At 35.9% G+C, this 18,048-nt stretch overlaps 1 protein-coding gene and 1 long non-coding RNA gene across 2 annotated transcripts; both read right to left on the reverse strand.

Moving 5' to 3' along the window:
- Positions 1–1,035: 1,035 nt before the first annotated feature.
- On the reverse strand, positions 1,036–3,065 carry LOC110855538 (phosphatidylserine lipase ABHD16A). The gene is made up of 5 exons (XM_035856526.1): positions 2,986–3,065; positions 2,591–2,735; positions 2,359–2,523; positions 2,203–2,275; positions 1,036–1,346 (listed from the first exon to the last, which is right to left on the reverse strand). Exons 1-5 carry the CDS (start codon positions 3,063–3,065, stop codon positions 1,036–1,038), a joined length of 774 nt encoding a protein of 257 aa, XP_035712419.1.
- Positions 3,066–6,114: 3,049 nt separating this feature from the next.
- Positions 6,115–8,460, reverse strand: LOC118437439. Its single transcript, XR_004836110.1, has 3 exons — positions 8,200–8,460; positions 8,001–8,049; positions 6,115–6,192 (listed from the first exon to the last, which is right to left on the reverse strand). It is a non-coding gene; the product is annotated as an uncharacterized LOC118437439 (long non-coding RNA).
- Between the last annotated feature and the right edge of the window lie 9,588 nt (positions 8,461–18,048).

Here is an 18,048-nt window from a genome sequence, read left to right on the forward strand (position 1 = left end):
CAGTCCAGGGGCGGAGAAAGAGGTCGACCGGGATGAGGGTATTATGGGTTGCATCTAAATCTGTCAGAATTCTCTCAGCCTACCAAAAACAAAAAGCAGTAAATTTACAAAATTTTGACCGAATTTAGCATCAAATATGTAATGAAACTTACTAATCTTATGATCAGATTTGCCTTGGCTTGGTTGGTGAGATTGGTGGGATCAGCAGGAATGTTGAGCTGCTCAAGTTCCATTGCCCGAATTGCGGCTGGTCCTGTGAATTAAAAAAAAATGTATAAAAATTTCACCTTTTCTATATTTTTCTATATCCGGAGACAGGGTTTCTGAAATCTTTAAGTATTTATGTCGGTACTCGCGTGTGTCCGCGACACGATATATTTATACCCATAACGGCTATTACCATTTGATTAATTGGTTGATTTATTGATAGTTTTTAATCAATATTAATTATCTAATAGTCAGCTTTCAGAAATATTCCGTTGCGTACCAAATTACGCATAATTCTGTAACATTTTGGCAACCAGAACCAAGTTTTGTAAAACCGGTTATAAATTTAATCGAAAGTAATTTTTTGCAAAAATGCGGTTTCATCAAAGTTGAATACTGCGTCGTTTCGATGTCTTATAATAAAAATTGATTTTGAGCTACAATTTATCACACCTTCTTTTTCATACAAAATTTACTCTTATGAAATATTTTTTCCTCAAATTACTGCCTCCATTTTGTTTCAATTATACCACACTAAAAAATTTGGGAAGATCGAAAACCGGTTTTCAAAATCTTCCCGTATTGGAATCTGGTTCAAACATGTACGTACATACAAATGTACATATAAAATCAGGAATCTTGGCGGGGGTCATATTACGCAGCAAAGTTTAAAAATCTAACAAGAAACAACTTGAGGTCGCACGTAGCTTAGGTCCATTCATCGAAGAAGTAAAAGTGGAAATATTTTTAACCCGATTTTCGTATTTCATTGTAACAAATTTTGTGAATTGGCCATTAAGTTTGACACATATTATCTGGTTTTGAGTTTTATACAAAATGTGTGACCATGACTGTATTGTAAAAATAAAATTTTCGCAATATTGATGTGCTACCTCGAATGTGTGGGACGCTCAACCACTCCGTAAGTGCCGCAAAGGCAAGTGCATTGTTCATCAGAATGGGATGTCTTTGTAGGAGTACGTCCGCTAGTAACATGTTTGCCCGATTGGTGGCAATTTCCCCCGGTGGATGGGCCATAATGGCATCACGCGTTCGTCGGAAAATCCGGATCGGTCTATGATACCGTACAAGCTCAAGGCTGCTCCGCAAGTCAAATTGACTTCGGATCATAATTCGAACTAAGCACAAAAAACATAAATTCATTTTAAACAGGGTACAACTAAAATACTGCAAGTTTCCGAATGCAAATTTCTCTTGCTTGAAAGTCAGTCTAATTTTAACAAAGGCTGACCAAATAAACACATACGAATTCGATTTCTAGAATAAACCGTTACACAGCATGCAACCAAGGGATAAAACCTTCGAAATGATGTTTTCCTATCAAAATTTTGACCAATTTTTTCGACATTTAAATTCTCTCACACAGTCGACGGGGTGTCTCAAGTAAAAATTACCTATCGAATTTAACAGCGAATTGAAAATACTCGATTTTAATTCCTATATATAACGTGGTTTTAATTTAAGAAACTGAGGATCTGAAACCTCGCTAGGTGTGATTGTGACCAACGTGGCCCAATTTATAATTACGTCTACCCCACTACATACTTGAGGAACTTTAATTATTAATGAGAGAGGACAAAACGATTTTATAAAGAGGATTTATCCCTTAATAAATCTTTTGAAATGATAATAGGAAAAATTTGGAACATTTTTTTTTACATTTTTTGTAAATTAAAAACCCTAAAGACATAATTCGTAGCCTTACAATTTAAGGCACTTTTGGAAATTTCCCAATGCAACAATTTACTTACGGCGAATTTTTAGCTTGCCAAAAAATGTATGCTTATTTCCGAATTTCTCTTGGAATTTAAAACTAATTATCAGAAAATTAGGAAAGGTTCTACCACCGTATGAAAATATTATTTGAAGATTTTTTGTTCATAAATAAATATGAATCGTTGTATGATTAATTCAATAAAAATGGAAATTGATAAGTATTTTACAAGTTTATGATGATCATGATATAAAACTAACCCAAAATGGACAGACATCTGGGTACAAAGTTTAGTACCACAGGCAAAACGTCTTCGAAACTTCCATCAATTATCTGTAAGGAATTATTTGCCCAAAAAATTATTATCGCATTTACAACAAAAAATCAAATCGTTAAAAGTAAGGAAAATGCCCCACCAAACCCCGGATGTTGGGGTATTGTCCTGAAAGATAAGAGCCGGGAAATCCCCCGATCGACCAGGCGTAGATGATGATGTGGTTATCATCAAACCCCAGTACCTCCTGACAATATTGCATTATGGCTTCAGCTGCATTCAACTCAAACTTCGGAAAGGGGTGCCCCTGAAGAAATTCAAATACATATTTAATAAAGGTAAATTTATGATATTTTAAAACTTGGAAAAAGTACAGTGGACTCCCCGAATCCGGGTCTGTTGAACCCAAGAACTGAGTATCCTGCTTGGATGGCGGTTCTGTTCATCCCCCACTCATAATACGATTGGTTCCCTTCTAGGCAGAGGACTAAAAATCTGCCGACCCGGGTTTTCTTGACCCTGCGTATATTAATCGGACACAAACTAATCAGTCATATGGAAATTGAGTAATTATGCTAATTAATTACACAGCCTCGTTTAAAATATTTTAGAATCCTTATTACATAAAGATAATATAGCATAAGTGTTATCGAAAAGATATAGAAAATGATGAAAGTCTTTGAACCGTTCAAAAAATTCCCAATTTCGTACCTTGTCGGGATAAAAATCTTAAATTTTGAAAAATTTGAATTAATTTAGTGTGTATTACCCCCTACGATCCAAAAATATCGTGTCGATCTCACATCCATCGGAAGACATAATTTTGTTCCTCATTCCACCTTCCTCCATGACAAGCCGGGCCCTCCGACGCTACGAGATCAAAATAAAAATTGTGCATAAATATTTATGTAGCATTGATTTTGTGCATAAGTACGGTTTCAAAAATTAAGTATGTGGGAACTTTTAAAATTTAAATGAACGCGATATAAAACAAAGGATAACTTAGAATGCGATGAGGCGAAGTGCGATACTCCGATTTGATTGCAAATTCGGAATTATGTGGCTCACATAAATAACGTCTTGTGAAATGGTTGTGAAATGTGGAAATATTTGAAGTCGAAGTTGAACAAACGGGTAACTTTTTTTGTCAGGTGGAAGATGCAAATTCCACTAACATTCTATCTTATTGTATTCCCCTCTTATCAATTTTCGGTCGGGTTTCTCACTCACATACATGCTGTTCTTTTTACATATTTGTAAAACTGGTCTTCGGTTTTCTCCAAAACTCGTTTTACACGAACCGAATAAAATTTCATATGTAAATGTGTATTAATAAGATTTTGGCTAAAATACGGTTTCATCAAGCTTGAAAACTGATTTTAGATTTTTCATAGCAAAAATTGCTTTATATCTACGGTTTATAATTTCTTCTTTTTCACACGAACATTAATCGCTCTAAAATATTTTTTTCTCAAATTAATACCAGTATTTTGTCGTACTTTCAATTTTATCATAGCTGTATTTATTCAATATACGAATGTATGTATGTGCATATGCATGTATTTATGTTCTCTGGTAAAAAGAAAGTGCAACAAACTGCAGGTATTAATTTGAGCAAAAAATATTTTACACAATATCGAACATTATATCGAAAAATGACTAATAATTGCATAATACTGAGAGTCAGGCACGTTGGTGAAAACGTTTTTGAGGTTGAATAACCCCGGAACGGTTTGTCGCAGCCGGTCAAAATTTTGAACAGAGGAGCATGTTATCCTCAGATAGTTGTGTGCAAAAATTCAACTCTCTACTTTCAAAAATGCCTCCCCCACAGCCCCCAGAAGGTGAGACAGTCATAAAAACTCTTTGCAAACTTAAGTCGTCGTACAGCCAAATAACAAAACATGTTAAAAGTGAATGGAAAACGGTTTCGAAATCTAGAATCAATAAGGTATTGAAAAATATAGGTGAAAAGCGATAAATTTTGAGTAGAGGGCAACCACCACCTCCTGAAAGAAGGCAAGAAAGTGTTAATTCCGACGGAGCATAGGAAAAGTGACCTCTTGACCTCAAAAGACAATCCACCGACCCAAAAGGAAATTTCCCGTAAGGTTGGGGTGTCTAAGCGTTCAGTGAAAAGAGAAATTAACATTTTGAAGAAACTACTTCGTCGGAATAGTCGTGTGCATCAGCTGACCGAAAAGCAGGGAAAAAATCGCGCCCGTGTTTACAAAAAAATTTTTCGAATTTTCTGTGAAGAAATCAGAGTGAGTTATTGGTGACATTTCACGAAGCACTAATTTCTCTACAAGTTACTAATTAGGTTCGAAGAGCTTACTACACGACAAATGCCGAAAACAATTCACGCAAGTTGGTGCTTCTTTGTAAGGAGAACTTTTTTAAACAGTTTATGTCGGGTCGTGGTGTCGTCCCACTTACCAAAGTCCCCCAAAAAGTGAAAGTATCTGCAAAGTATTGTATGGACCGTGTATTGAAACCAGTTTTAGAATAGTATTTTGCTAAATTGCACGGTAAAAAATAATTAATGTGATTTTTCATCATGACGGAGCGTCTTAGAAGATGGCAAAGTTGACCGAAGATTATGCAAATGACCTTGAACCTATATTGGAGATAAAAATCACTTCGAATAGTGAAATATCTGTACAATCCCTCGATGTAAGTCAAATGGACTTCTTTGGGTTCAGATACTTGAAAACAAAAAAATTTCTGTGGAGAACGATTTTTTTGACGGAGTTTGGAAAGAGTTGAAATTAGTTACTCAACTTCTGGGGGCTGTGGGGGAGGCAGTTTTGAAAGTAGAGAGTTGAATTTTTGCACACACCTACCTGAGGATAATATGCTCCTCTGTTCAAAATTTTGACCCGCTACGACAAACCGTTCCGGGGTTATTCAACCTCAAAAACGTTTTCACCAACGTGCCTGACTCTCAGTAATTATTTTAAGATTCGTTTTTGCCACTATTTTTTTGCTCGAATAAGAGTCAAAAATCGGACTGAAAATTGACGAGGAGAATAGAATTGAAGTATAGTGTATGATTAAAATCTCCCATTTTTTCAACATTGACCTCAACTTTTTCGACAATTATCAACCATCACACAAAATGCCTCAGTTAGCGTTGATTTTATTTACTTGAACCACATAATTCTAGCCTGCATTTCACACAACCGCATTGTTAGTACATAAAAATTGAAAATACCACTCACTCGCAAAACGCATTGGTTCCAATAGCTCATAATGACCCCGGGATACAAGCAGTAGATCCCAACCGAGTGTGCAATAGGCCAACCAATTATGGAGCCGAGCCAATTATTAACTCCATGTTCAATAGCAACTCTAAAAGATCGAAATCCGACCGGCCAACCCCAGAACGCAAAGTCATACCGGCGAAGTGCGTCAATGTTCTGGAATTCCGGGTCGGCGACGGCTCTCTCCCAAATTTGAAAAAAAATTTCATATGTCGGATTAGACATACGACCAATCCCCCGGAGAGTGAGGCAGAAGGCGAGAAATATCCCCAAGTAGAGGGCATACTGTGGCTCCCGTCCGCACAGAGAGAGAATCAGACCCATTGGGAAGAGGTACCCCAAGCAAAGGTCCCCAATTTCTTCAAAGGCGTTAGCAGAGTAGACGGGAGGCTAATCAAATATTTCTATAGCATGAAATGTATTAATTGGGGTGCTCAAACTGCTCAGAAATAATTAGTAGTTGTAGAAGTTTAAGATCTTAATTTTCTACAACTACTAATTATTTCTGAGCAGTTTGAGCACCCCAATTAATACATTAATAAATACAATTAATACATAACTCGTATTATGTAATTAGGGAAACATAAAGTAATGAAACGTGATGGTAAATTATCCATACTTACATCGTAATGGTAACAGTAGTACAATTGGGGTGCGAAGACATGCGATATGAAATTGCCCATCGTCCGGCGTTTCCGGGTCAAATAAACCTGGAAAAATGTGATTGAAATTGATGTAATTTAAAAGATGCAAAATATTAATCGTCTAAAATTAATTGGACAGGACAATTTGATTAGTAATTAATCTATGTTATCATTTAAAAGAACTTTCGAGATTATTTTGTATTTTAACGGCAATCAAATCAGTACATATATGTATGTTTCGATTTCATGCCATCGTTTTTAGACAAGATAATAATTTGCACACTATTTTTCATAAATTGGTTGGAATTTTAATTTAATTTAATTTTTGGGTTGGAATCCCAGATGTTGGAAAATTTTCCAAAAATTACGAAAATTCCCGGAAACAGGTTTTCACTACAAATTATACCCACGAAGTGTGGTGGTGGTCAAACGTCTCACAAAATATAAATATGTACATATTCTGAATCTCGCTACCTATCCCTTTTAAACACACCCTATTTATGCGGCACGATGACCTTTACCTTGACCCCAAAATAAGGTCGGGCTCAATTCGACTTAGAAGTAAGTGATACACGAATACTAACATTACTAATGTAAAGAAACGTCAAGAAATTTGATGGCAGGAAGGTTTTAAAAAAAAAGCAATACTTGTATCTTATAAAAATATCGTAATTCGCCCAAAATTTCGCTTGACACTCGGTTTTTTGTCATGAAATACATGGTTCGAAATTATGTGTAAAGATTTTTCCAAATTCTTTTCAACGTGGGCTTCCCTAAATACTTGTAGAGTTTATATTTGAATAAGGCGTTACTAATTTTAAACCGGAAATGACCTCTGCATTACGTGGATGGACCTAAGCGTGCTTTGAGGTCGCATCTCGTAATTCAAGGGGACACTTCGCATGATGACATTCACCGTGGGATTGACAGATCTGGATGCCCTTTGGATATGTTGTAGAACTAAGGTAGTACTTGAACCGTGCAGAAGGGTTTGGCCATATGAGGTCATTTGAACCAGGCACACCCCCGGTTTGACCAAAAAAACGGAAAATCTCAGTTTTCCCTCGTTTAAAATATTCATAAAAATAAATTTCTTATTGATAGAAATTGACAATGGTGTAATTGATGTAGACCTCCCTAACCCCCTACTTATTTTTTTCCCATGACCCCAACCACACCCACTCAGGTATGAAGTAACGAAAACTTCAGTTCAAAATTCTCAAAAAATTCTAATTTCGGTCTGATCCTGTCAAATTTTGTATTTTCTGAGCCATTTTATCATTATTTTAAGCAAATCGAGTTTTTTTTAGATAAGCACAAAATATTCGCAGGAATTTCTGCTCGCGGAAAAAAAAATTAAATTAATTGGATGTTGCCCCTGAGAAGTAGACTAACTATCTGGAAATTCGTTACTGATATTTTGTTGGCTTTTAAGGACAATTGAAATTTTATTGTAGGGATTACCGAGCGAAAACTGATCTTTTGCCAAAAAGCTAAAACTTGTAAGCCAAAACCGCTTCGAAACCGTTTCTAAATCAACGATATCGACTAATCCGAGCAAATAGGGTTAGCAAACTGTTCCGAAAAATTATTTAAAACTCAAACCTATCTCGATAACCCTATAGAACCAGAAATTTGCATACAAGTTTTTATGACCTAATTCTAATTACAACCACGGGGTTATGTATATTTGTCAGTTGGAATGAATTTAATACAGTTTTCAATTTCCATTTCATCCTTTTTAGACAAATTAATAATTTTTATGGCGGTCATAACCATGCAAAGGAAAATTGGAAAGTGTGTAAATATATGTATGCACATACATATTACTGAAGCCAACTCAAGTTTGAAAGTACATTGAAATTGTAGATTACCCAATTCTTACGAGATCAGTTGATTACCACCCAAGACGTAGAGACAAATCTGAAATAATAATATGAACATTATTTCTCATAAATTAATTTTAATTCATGGCATAGTAGAAAATCTAGAAACAATTCTAGTCGCAAAGATCTACAACATATACAAAATTCGGCGGAATTGAACGGATGAACATTTTCGTAAATTATTTACCTTTCAAGCTCCCTTGGGAGGTCAGTGGTTGACCGCAGACCCAAAGTGTGACACGAATTTGTATTCCTAAAGGTGCGTTTATGCTTTCTGATTAATTGTAGCGATCTCTTAGAGAATTGATAACCGACGGGTTTTTAGTTCCCGTCCTCGTTACATTCGCGTCGCCATAGCGGTCGCTATGCAATTCGCCATGCGGGTTTATGCATTGTTTCCTCCTTCATTTCACGGCACCTTCACGATCACCATGAAAGTTGAACAGAGTTCAACTTTTACACGGATGAAGGAGCAAGGAAATTTTTAGAAACCATTACAATTTTATAAATATTTCCATTTGCGATTTCAAAATTTCACAAAATGACTACAAAAGTGATATCTGCGCCCAAATCTCCACTGGATCTGGAAGAAAAATTAATTCTTCTAGTTCAGCAACGTCCATCACTGTACGACAAGAAGGATCCTGCATACAAAAATAGAAACACTCGTGCGGTGATGTGGGAGGAAATTGGAAAGCTACTAGGAAAGACAGGTCAGTTTGTTTTACTGCAGAGTCTATATTCTCACTTGTATTAACTCTAAAAAGGCAATTTTTCAGAGTTCGATTGTCAACAACTGTGGACAAAATTACGCAGCCAATTCAGCGGATTCCTGCGAAAATTACGCAATCCAAGTGGAAAAGAGGACAAGCCACGTCCCTTCTTCCGGCATGAAGGAGCAATGCGTTTCATCCGTGACATTGTTGACCCGGATGAAAGGTAATAGTAGTTTATATTTAATTGAGTAATGAGTTGGTTAAATACTTTTGGTAATGAAACTATCTCTAAACAAACAGTACCGTGTCCAATCTCGTGACTGAAGATGATTCTTTTTGTTTTTTTGTTTTTGTTTAATTGGCATAATTGTTTTTGTGAGATTATGAAATGGCTATGATTTTTTACGGGTTTTTACTTTCCCTTCGATGACCGATAGCTAAAACTAGCGTTGAGAGAAAGCGATCGTAAAAACTACAGAAAGTGTAAACCCGTTATGAAGGAAGGAACGCTAACGCTATGGCGACGTTATGTAACGAGGACGTTAAGCATAAACCATACTTAAGTCCAGCAGCTACTCAAAAATATATGACTCTTGGTGTGTCAAAGGGAACGATATTTTGACCTTTGAGCTTGATTTGTGTGACCTCAGGGATCCGGGCGATATCAATTCATTCTAAGATAGCCAAAGGTAAAGAAATGTCAAGAAACTTGATGGCTTGAAGGTTTTCCATAAAAATAATACTGCTATCTTATACATAATATCATAATTCGCTCTAAATTCACGCAATTTTCTACTGACACCCTGTTTTTTGTCATGAAGTATGTGGTTCGAAATTATGTGTAAAGATTTTTCTACTTTTTTTTCAACGTGGGCTTCCCTACATACTTGTTGGGTTTATATATGAATATGGCTTTAGTAATTTATGACCGGAAATGACCTCTGCATTCTGTGGATGGACCTAAGCGTGCTTTGACGTCGCATCTCGTAATTCAAAGGGACATATCGCATGATGACATTGACCGTGGGATAGACAGATCTGGATGCTCTTTGGATATGTTGTAGTACTAATGTGGTATTCGAACCGTGTAGGAGGGTTTGGTCATATGAGGTCATTTGAACCTGGCACACCCCCCGGTTTGACCAAAAAAACGGAAAATCTCAGTTTTCCCTCGTTTAAAATATTCATAAAAATAAATTTCTTATTGATAGAAGTTAACAACTTAGTCGCTAAAGTAGACCTCCCTAACCCCCGACTTATTCTGATCCAATGACCCCAACCACTCCCACTCAGACGTGAAAAAACGAAAACTTGTGTTAAAAATTCGCAAAAAATTCTAATTTCGATTTTATCCTGTTAAATCTTGTATTTTCTTGGAACGAGAGAGCCATTTCATCACACGTTTCAGCAAATCGAGTGTTTTTGAGATATGCAAAAGATATTTTCATGCATTTCTGGTCGCGGAAAAAAATAAAATAAATTGAATTGGATGTTGCCCCTGAGAAGTAGACTACCTATCTGGAAATTCGTTACTGATATTTTACTGGATTTTTTAAGGACAATTGAAATTTTATTGAAGGGATTACCGAGCGTAAACTGATCTTTTGCCAAAAACTAAATCCGGGAGGCCAAAAGCCCTCCAAAATTATGGTATCATCAGGACAAATAGAGTCAGCAAACTGTTCCGAAAATTATTTAAAACTCCTAATTATTCAGAACCCTCTAACTATCTCGAGAGGGGTTAATAACGCAAAAGTATTCGATCCACAGAACATATGTTACAGGAAATGTGACGAAGAAAAATTTGTCATTGCCAAACAAAATATGTAAATACGTAATATTTTAATCTCCTCAAATCTAACCGAGACGAATTTCCCGAAAAGCCAAATATATATATATATAACCCAAAATCAATTGACCTTTAATGTACGTGCATTGGCCACAGAAGCCGTGGGGACATAGGGGGACATTAACATATTAGGATAGAAAAGCGACTGGTTTATAAAACCGGCTTGGGGGACATAAAAAAAACACTCGGATCCGTGGACCACTGTGTATATACATACATATCATAATTTCGCAAAATTATTAATGTAAATTCTAGTAAAAAATATTCATTGCAAGCTTACCACAGATTTCAAGGCGGTGAAAAGACAACTACAAAAATACGATAAATGGTCGTCCGCCGTGACCTGCAAAAATAATCATTCAATCAAGATTTATTCATAAACGTGCAAATGGAAAACTAAACTTGATTGTGAGAAGAATCATATTTTTGAATTATTCAAACAGGTAAAAAGTGGATAAATGATGGCATGCTGACGCTGTCGTCGTTACATTTAGTAAATAAAGCATGCATCGATATGTATTTTTTTCTAGGTAGGATACATAAATTTTGTGAGTGGGGAATGAGGATTGTTCCGTTTCTGAAAATTTGCCAGGTTTAGAAAATTTACATGCAAAAGCTCCGCATTAAACATAAGATAATATGCTTCTGAATACAATATAACATGCATATATATGTGCATAGAATACCACACGATATCCCAATTTTGGTGATGAAGTAGGTCATCCGAAATTTGGTGTGAGAAATTTTCCAACTTTTTTTCAACGCTGGGAACTCTAAATGTATACGCATTCTAATTTTCATAAACTCGGTCCCCAATTATAACCGGAAATGAATTTGGTTTCATGTATAAAGTTCGAAGCGTCATTTTGGGCACAATTTAAATATGGGGTCAAACGCTTCGGGCGATGGTTTCTTCTGTGGGCGTCACGGATTTGGGTGTCCTTTGGATATGTGGTCGGACTAGGTCCGTGCCTCATGAGTGTGGCAGGATTTTACCGTGCAACCCCATTTCTGCCCGTTACACCCACTGATTTGAGCGAAAAAGGGTGAAACCCAGGGTTTCCCTAGTTTAAAAAATCACTAAAAATCCATTTTTTAAAAGTTTTTGCCTTTTATTGATCCTAAGTAGTTTCTTAATCATATAAAGTTTGATTTTGGGCCTTTTAAGTTTTTTAAAATTTGGTGACCTTCAGAAAAATTCGAAATTTCAAAGCGTAATTTTTGATGTTGGATATAAGCAAGCTACTTCTGCCTGGGAATATAATAGTGCAATAGTACAATGTATGCATATGCACGTGGTTTGCCCTCACACCTCATTCGCGCCGGCCACGCCCACATAAAGCAGTGAAAACCTCGTAAACTCTGGTTAAAATCTCACAGAAAATCAAGTTTAGATCGGATTTTGGTAATTTTTATATTTTCTCGAAACGAGGTAATGAAATACTGTCTCGTGGAACTGAGACACGTCTAGGAGAAGGGGTTTGAGTTGCGATAATCCCGCATAATTTACGAAATTGTAAAGATGTTGCAAAATTATGTAATTTGTAAGAATCTATTTAGCTTTGACAAGATGTGGGTAGATTAAGTGCATGGATGCACACATATGAAAGTACCGAGTTGTGGCTGAAGTGGTTTTTAATCGATAGAAAATAGCTTACTTTTATGTAATCCAACCAACCGATGGACAATGGATGCTTCGCTAACACGATACCGTCTCCAAATTGGCCCTGTAATATTGCGAGAATGCCAATTAATTTTTCTGTACATAGATACATTTTATGCACACCAGTTAATTTTACTCTGCGCTCAGAAGTCTTTACTCATGGTTTTCGTATTGGGCTCATAGTGAAATCTGGTAAATGTGTTGTAACATAAAATATTGAAAAATAAGGCTAAATGCGAAATGCACATTTAATAAGATAAGATGGAGGTAAATTTTGATTTTTAAATATAAGTGTGTAATGGGAGGTGTGTAAACTTAATTTTTGTTTTTTTTGGGGCACCCACCCACCCCTTTTTGCGTTGAGAAGTTTACCAACGTCCCCCAAGTGTAAATTGGTGAACCGAACCTTACAAAGTTTACACATTTGTACGTATGTATTTATCACGCGAACAATTCCATTTCCCTGTACATACATATCACATTCGTTATCGAGATGAAATCACAACTAACACTTTTGTTTAACTTACGCAGTTTACAAAGCTACACTGCACGTGCAGGCTGTGTAGCATGCATAGTTTTGCATTTAGTTCGCCCTAAGTTTCAATACTGCGTGAGAAGACCGAATCAATTAAAATCAGCACCTTGTAAACTTCGCAAAATTTTAAGAAATATCTGACCAATTATTGTTGCATACATATAATTTTTGATTAGCCACAAAATTAACGTGGTTGGAAAACTCGGTAAACTAATACATACATAAAATTGATTGGGTAGAATTTACATGCACCGCTTGCCTGACGCGGCTGGTAGTTTCTAGCCAAAATTTCATGCGATTTTTCGTAAACCTTGCAACGTTACGGGAAAATTCACAAGGAACATTTACATATGTAGATGTGTAAATTAGAAAACGAAGAAAATTTTGTCTGAATTAAATGACTCGCAGAATCGATAATGTCAAATATGACACATGTGAGACCTCCTAACAATTTACTGCATACAATTTTGTAATTTCAATTTCATTTTGTTGCATTTTTTTGCAATTTACTGTTGTACATTCCTGCTCAAATTTTCAGCCTACTCTACATACATAGTTTTAGAATCTGTCTCAAATTGTTCGCACTTCTGGATAAAATGTCATGCCTGAATTCACATTTATTTTCCGGAATTTAAAGTTAACTTTTAGCCAAACCCAGGATTATTCAAAGCGGTGTTACTTTTCGAATTTTAACCTGATTCCAAAAATGAGCTCAGAATTACTTCTACTTTTCAGAAACTTTCCGTTTTCAACAATTGTACGTCTTTTGCATCCTTTAAACTGAACAGGTTACATGCACATTGCAAAGTTGAATAGTCTAATAATAATTTTAAAGTCTATTTAATTTCAGGGCAGTAATTTTGAGCGAACAATTTTAAAAACATTTCTTGAAATCGGATTAAATTCAAGCGTTTTGAGTTAGATTAGTAAATCCATACACCATAAGAAATAAATATTTTGTGCTAATGTTGGTTACATAATTTAGCCACCGGTGTACATAAATTAAAGTAGTATTTTTAATTCTTAGTTTAGTTAACTTACTTCTCGGTTAGAGCAAGCAAAGTTTAGTGTAGAGGACGGAGAACACGAATAGTAGTACACTTGAGAAGCCAGTTCGAGAACTAAAAGTACCAAGGACACCAGATATGTCGTTGGATAAGTTGAATCCCCCAAATATAAAGCCAAAAATGTAGAAGCAATCCAGAAAAAAATCCTGACCTCCACTGCAGCTGATAAAAAAAACTGTTCGTTTTTCAAGTCCACTGGCTGGCTGCCGGCAGTGAGATGCGGTGAAGAAGGTGAGAGCGAGACGGACGAAGGGGTCATTCATTGTCCAGCCGACTTTTTTCGCCTCGCCGTCTCCCGCATCGCATGTGATGACTGTTTTTTTCTGCACTTTGCTAATTTTTAATTCTCCTCCTCCTCCCCCCGTGTTATCGAAGCTTGGTCAGCGATAAGCTACATAATTAGTTAAATGCATGTACATACATGCATGCAAAAGATCGTTGTGAGTTGAATTTAATTCTTCCTTCTCGTTTTTGTCATTTATATATTTTAAAGTTTGCCAGGATTATTTACCCGGATAAATAATTATTTACTTTTGTGCTTATTAGTAGATAATGAAATATTCGAATTAGTTATTGCGTAATTGGGTAACATTTTCGTAATTGTGTATGTACCCGAGTAGAAATTTGTGCTTATATTAATATTAGATCCAGGTAGCAATTTAAACATTCACTTTGTCGCATTTGCCCATAGTCCCCGAATACTCCAACGCCAGTATACTACGAATGTCTGATTTACGTATAATGTAAGTATTGGGTTAGTATATGTTGTGACTAGTTTCATTATACACAAACAATATTCCTACAATATGACATACTATGCTAAATCATATACTCATGTAATATGCTAAATGAGATACTCATCTAATATGCTAAATGACATATACATGAAATATGAAACTTATTTATTTATATTCAGTTAATTAAGCTAAAGTAACAAATATATATCTCAAATACATACGAGTACATTTATATTACTAATCGAAATTACATGGGAAAACTTACGAAACTATCTAACTCTAAGGGGAGAAGAACACATTTTCTTGCTACTGATATCTGCGAAACAGGAATTGACCTGAGTGTAGGTTTTGAGACTCGAAAAATATTTAACTTGCAACTATTGACAGGAAAATTAAAAAATGACTCTTTCCGATTAAACAATAAAAAATATAAAATTCCGATAAAAAATATACTTGCTTCTTTGTCTACAAACTCAATCGTACCAACCCCTCCATCTTTCAGCAATATGCAATTGTCACCAATCTTTGCCGAAAATTTATAATTGTCTGTGGAAATTTCGACAAAATCTTTGGCAGAGAATGTGTCAAAATTTTCAGAAACCCTTCTAATTACTTGCGCCAGGCAGTGGGACTTTCCTCGTAGCATTCTTTGTAAAGTTTGCATGTAATTCTCAAAACAGAACGCGCTAATAGTTTCAATAGAACCAAATATATCACAGTCGTCTGCTTAGTGAATAATTGAATGCATATTATAGGTAAAAACTTTATCAGAATACAAAAGAGGAATATTTTTTGCGAACTCATTTAAGCATTGCCGACCAAAACTGTACCATGCTTTATTATCGCTCAGCAGTACCCTTACTCCACAAGACAACAGCAAAAAGTTTTTATATTTATCTTCATTTAAAATATTTTTAAGTGCTACCACGCCACTGTATAGCAAAAAATTCCTGTACTCGCTGCCTTTCCAGTATTCTAATTCTGAAGTGGATCTAGGTTTTCTATGAAATTCTGAAGGGAAATTTCGTCTAAATCCAACTAGTGCCCCAGACAACATATCTATTTGTAGTTGACTTTGCTTGTATGGCACTTTTCCTCTGCACCAAATATTAAGTAACTTCCGCATGACGCCCAGGCAAACAAGATGCAGGTAGTCAAGCGGAAATTGACTTATCATATCCAAAGATAATTGAAGCAGGGGTGAGTCACTTGTGTGATGTTCTGGCTGACTTTTTGAACGAAAACTATCATTGGTTCTAAGTTCAACCACCAGCTCGGGATAAATTACCTTGGTGCCATCATAAATACCTTTGGTGGTACAACGTTCGCATGCAAAATATCCGTTGTGAGACTTTACGCCTTTTAAATAACTCCGAGCTGGGGCATCTGCAAAAATACATTTTAATATTTTAATACATTTTGTGATATCAAACTTATGCCCTGATATAACTACACCATCTTGCAGGGACTGTTGCATCTCTAGAATGAACGCCGATAAATATTCATTACAGTTTAACGGCTTACTGTCTCCATAAAATAAACCGATTAAAAAAGCAGTAGGAAAATTCTTTTGATCAATTTTTCCAAGAATTGGCCAAAACTGTTTTTTTGAGCTCCGACTAATAGGAATTCCATCAATTCCTATTATTAAACTAATTGAACGTTGATTTAATTTGAAATGAGACAATTCTAGTTTGCATAATATTTTGCTAATTCCAAAATGAAAATATTCTCCATAGCCCCATTTGAGAATATTATAAGATGTAGGAGTTTTTAAAAGGGTTTTGCTACATAAAGGAAGATCAGATTTTTTGTCATCCGATTTCCTTAAAATATAAAGTAATTCGTCAAGCGCCATTGCAGTGATATTATTTCTAAGAGCCCAACTGGTTAATTCGCCCCTAAAACTAAACTTTTCTCCACACTCTTCTTCAGATTCAGAGGAATATGGATAATATTCTGAATCCGTCGAATTTTCATTCCCTATAAAACTATCGACATCCTCGCAACTATTATTTATATCTACATTAGATCTATTTACGTAATCGTTATCATCGGAAAGATTCATTTCTTCAATATTTGCACTGTCCTCCATTAAAATCTCAACTCGTCGTCGAAGTCGCCTTTGATGAGTTCGAACTGACGACATTATGATGAGATTGTGCTGTATTCTTGACTGCTTTTCGACGGTGGTCGCGGCTCTTATTACGATCAGGAGCAAATACGAAAAAGTCTTGTGTCGATTTGTTGATTTCTGACTCTGTTGCACCTCTGTAATGGCGTCGAGTTGCACCTTAATAAATTGAAGTAATTAGTTATGTAAATTAAGACTTTAAATGAAGGACGTGTAAAACCGGTTGGGAAAAAATGCATACTTATCAATGATGCTTCTATGTTGTGGAATTCGGTGAAAGCAGCTTTGTCCGTACCTCTTCCGGTTCGGCTCACTTCCGTTGCGAATGGGCGGCTGAATATACGACCAAGTATTTTCTTAACAACAAGATCTACACTATCTCCTCCAATTAAACGAATGTATTCCACCTGTATTCCATGTATGGAACTTGAGTTGTTAGTTCTATTTTCTACAAATTGAGATTTAATTGCATACTTACAAACAAACTTCTGTTTTCTTCAACATAATTATCCAGTTCCCTTAGCTCGCTCAAATTAGTACATGGCAATTTCGGGATGGTACTGAAGTCAAATTCCTGATCTCCAGTTGGGACGATATGTTTTGAAGACACCAATTTCAAAATATGTGATTGTGTGTCCTGTATTTTGACAATACTTGCGAATAGCTTTTGCTTAAACCCTAAACCATTAAATAAAAAAATATATATTAAAATTAGTGCGTAATTATCAATGATAATTTATCATGTATATTTCGAATATTACTCTTAAATTCCCCTTGCGTCACCGGAAACGAGTCAGATGACTTTGATGGAACTGAAACATCAATTATACTCGGAACTGGAACAGCAGATATTATTGTTGAGAGATCATGACCTTCGACCGGATTCAACAGCAAAGGTCGGCTTTGATTGATGTGGTTAGAGGAACCACTCCCCTCCGATATCGTAAAATAATGCCCCGTACTCGATAAATTGCTATCCACCAATAAATTTTGGCCACCTGAAAACGAACGATAATATTAGACTAGTCATCTCCAGTATAATAACTCCAATGAGTTCTACCAGAGTGAAGAGGGTCCACCGGTATTGTAAAGTCTACTTCCGGTATTTCATCGTTCGGGGTATCTTCATCGGAGCTGGAGCAAGGGATTGGAGAGGCCTTCTGCGACACGTGCGGACGCTTCACTCGTCGCTTTTTGCTCGCGGTGGGTGTGGAATCTGACTCAACTCCTGATGTATCTTGCGCCAAGTTGGCCTTGTATCTTGCATCAAGTATAGATTCTACAAGTTGATATTAAATTGATTTATTTTAGTATTAACTGGATAATTTATTTTAC

This window comes from Folsomia candida, unplaced genomic scaffold, assembly GCF_002217175.1.
Source record: "Folsomia candida strain VU population unplaced genomic scaffold, ASM221717v1 Fcan01_Sc013, whole genome shotgun sequence".
Classification (NCBI taxonomy): domain Eukaryota; kingdom Metazoa; phylum Arthropoda; class Collembola; order Entomobryomorpha; family Isotomidae; genus Folsomia; species Folsomia candida.

What these genes read in the sequence shown, in the direction of transcription:
- LOC110855538 (XM_035856526.1), bottom strand. Translation starts at nt 3,065, where the DNA reads ATGGAGGAAGGTGGAATGAGGAACAAAATTATGTCTTCCGATGGATGT. An exon ending in CCGGATTCGGGGAGTCCACT is followed by an intron (nt 2,524 to 2,590) that starts GTACTTTTTCCA and finishes GAATTTCTTCAG; the next exon opens with GGGCACCCCTTTCCGAAGTT. An exon ending in ACCCCAACATCCGGGGTTTG is followed by an intron (nt 2,276 to 2,358) that starts GTGGGGCATTTT and finishes AATTCCTTACAG; the next exon opens with ATAATTGATGGAAGTTTCGA.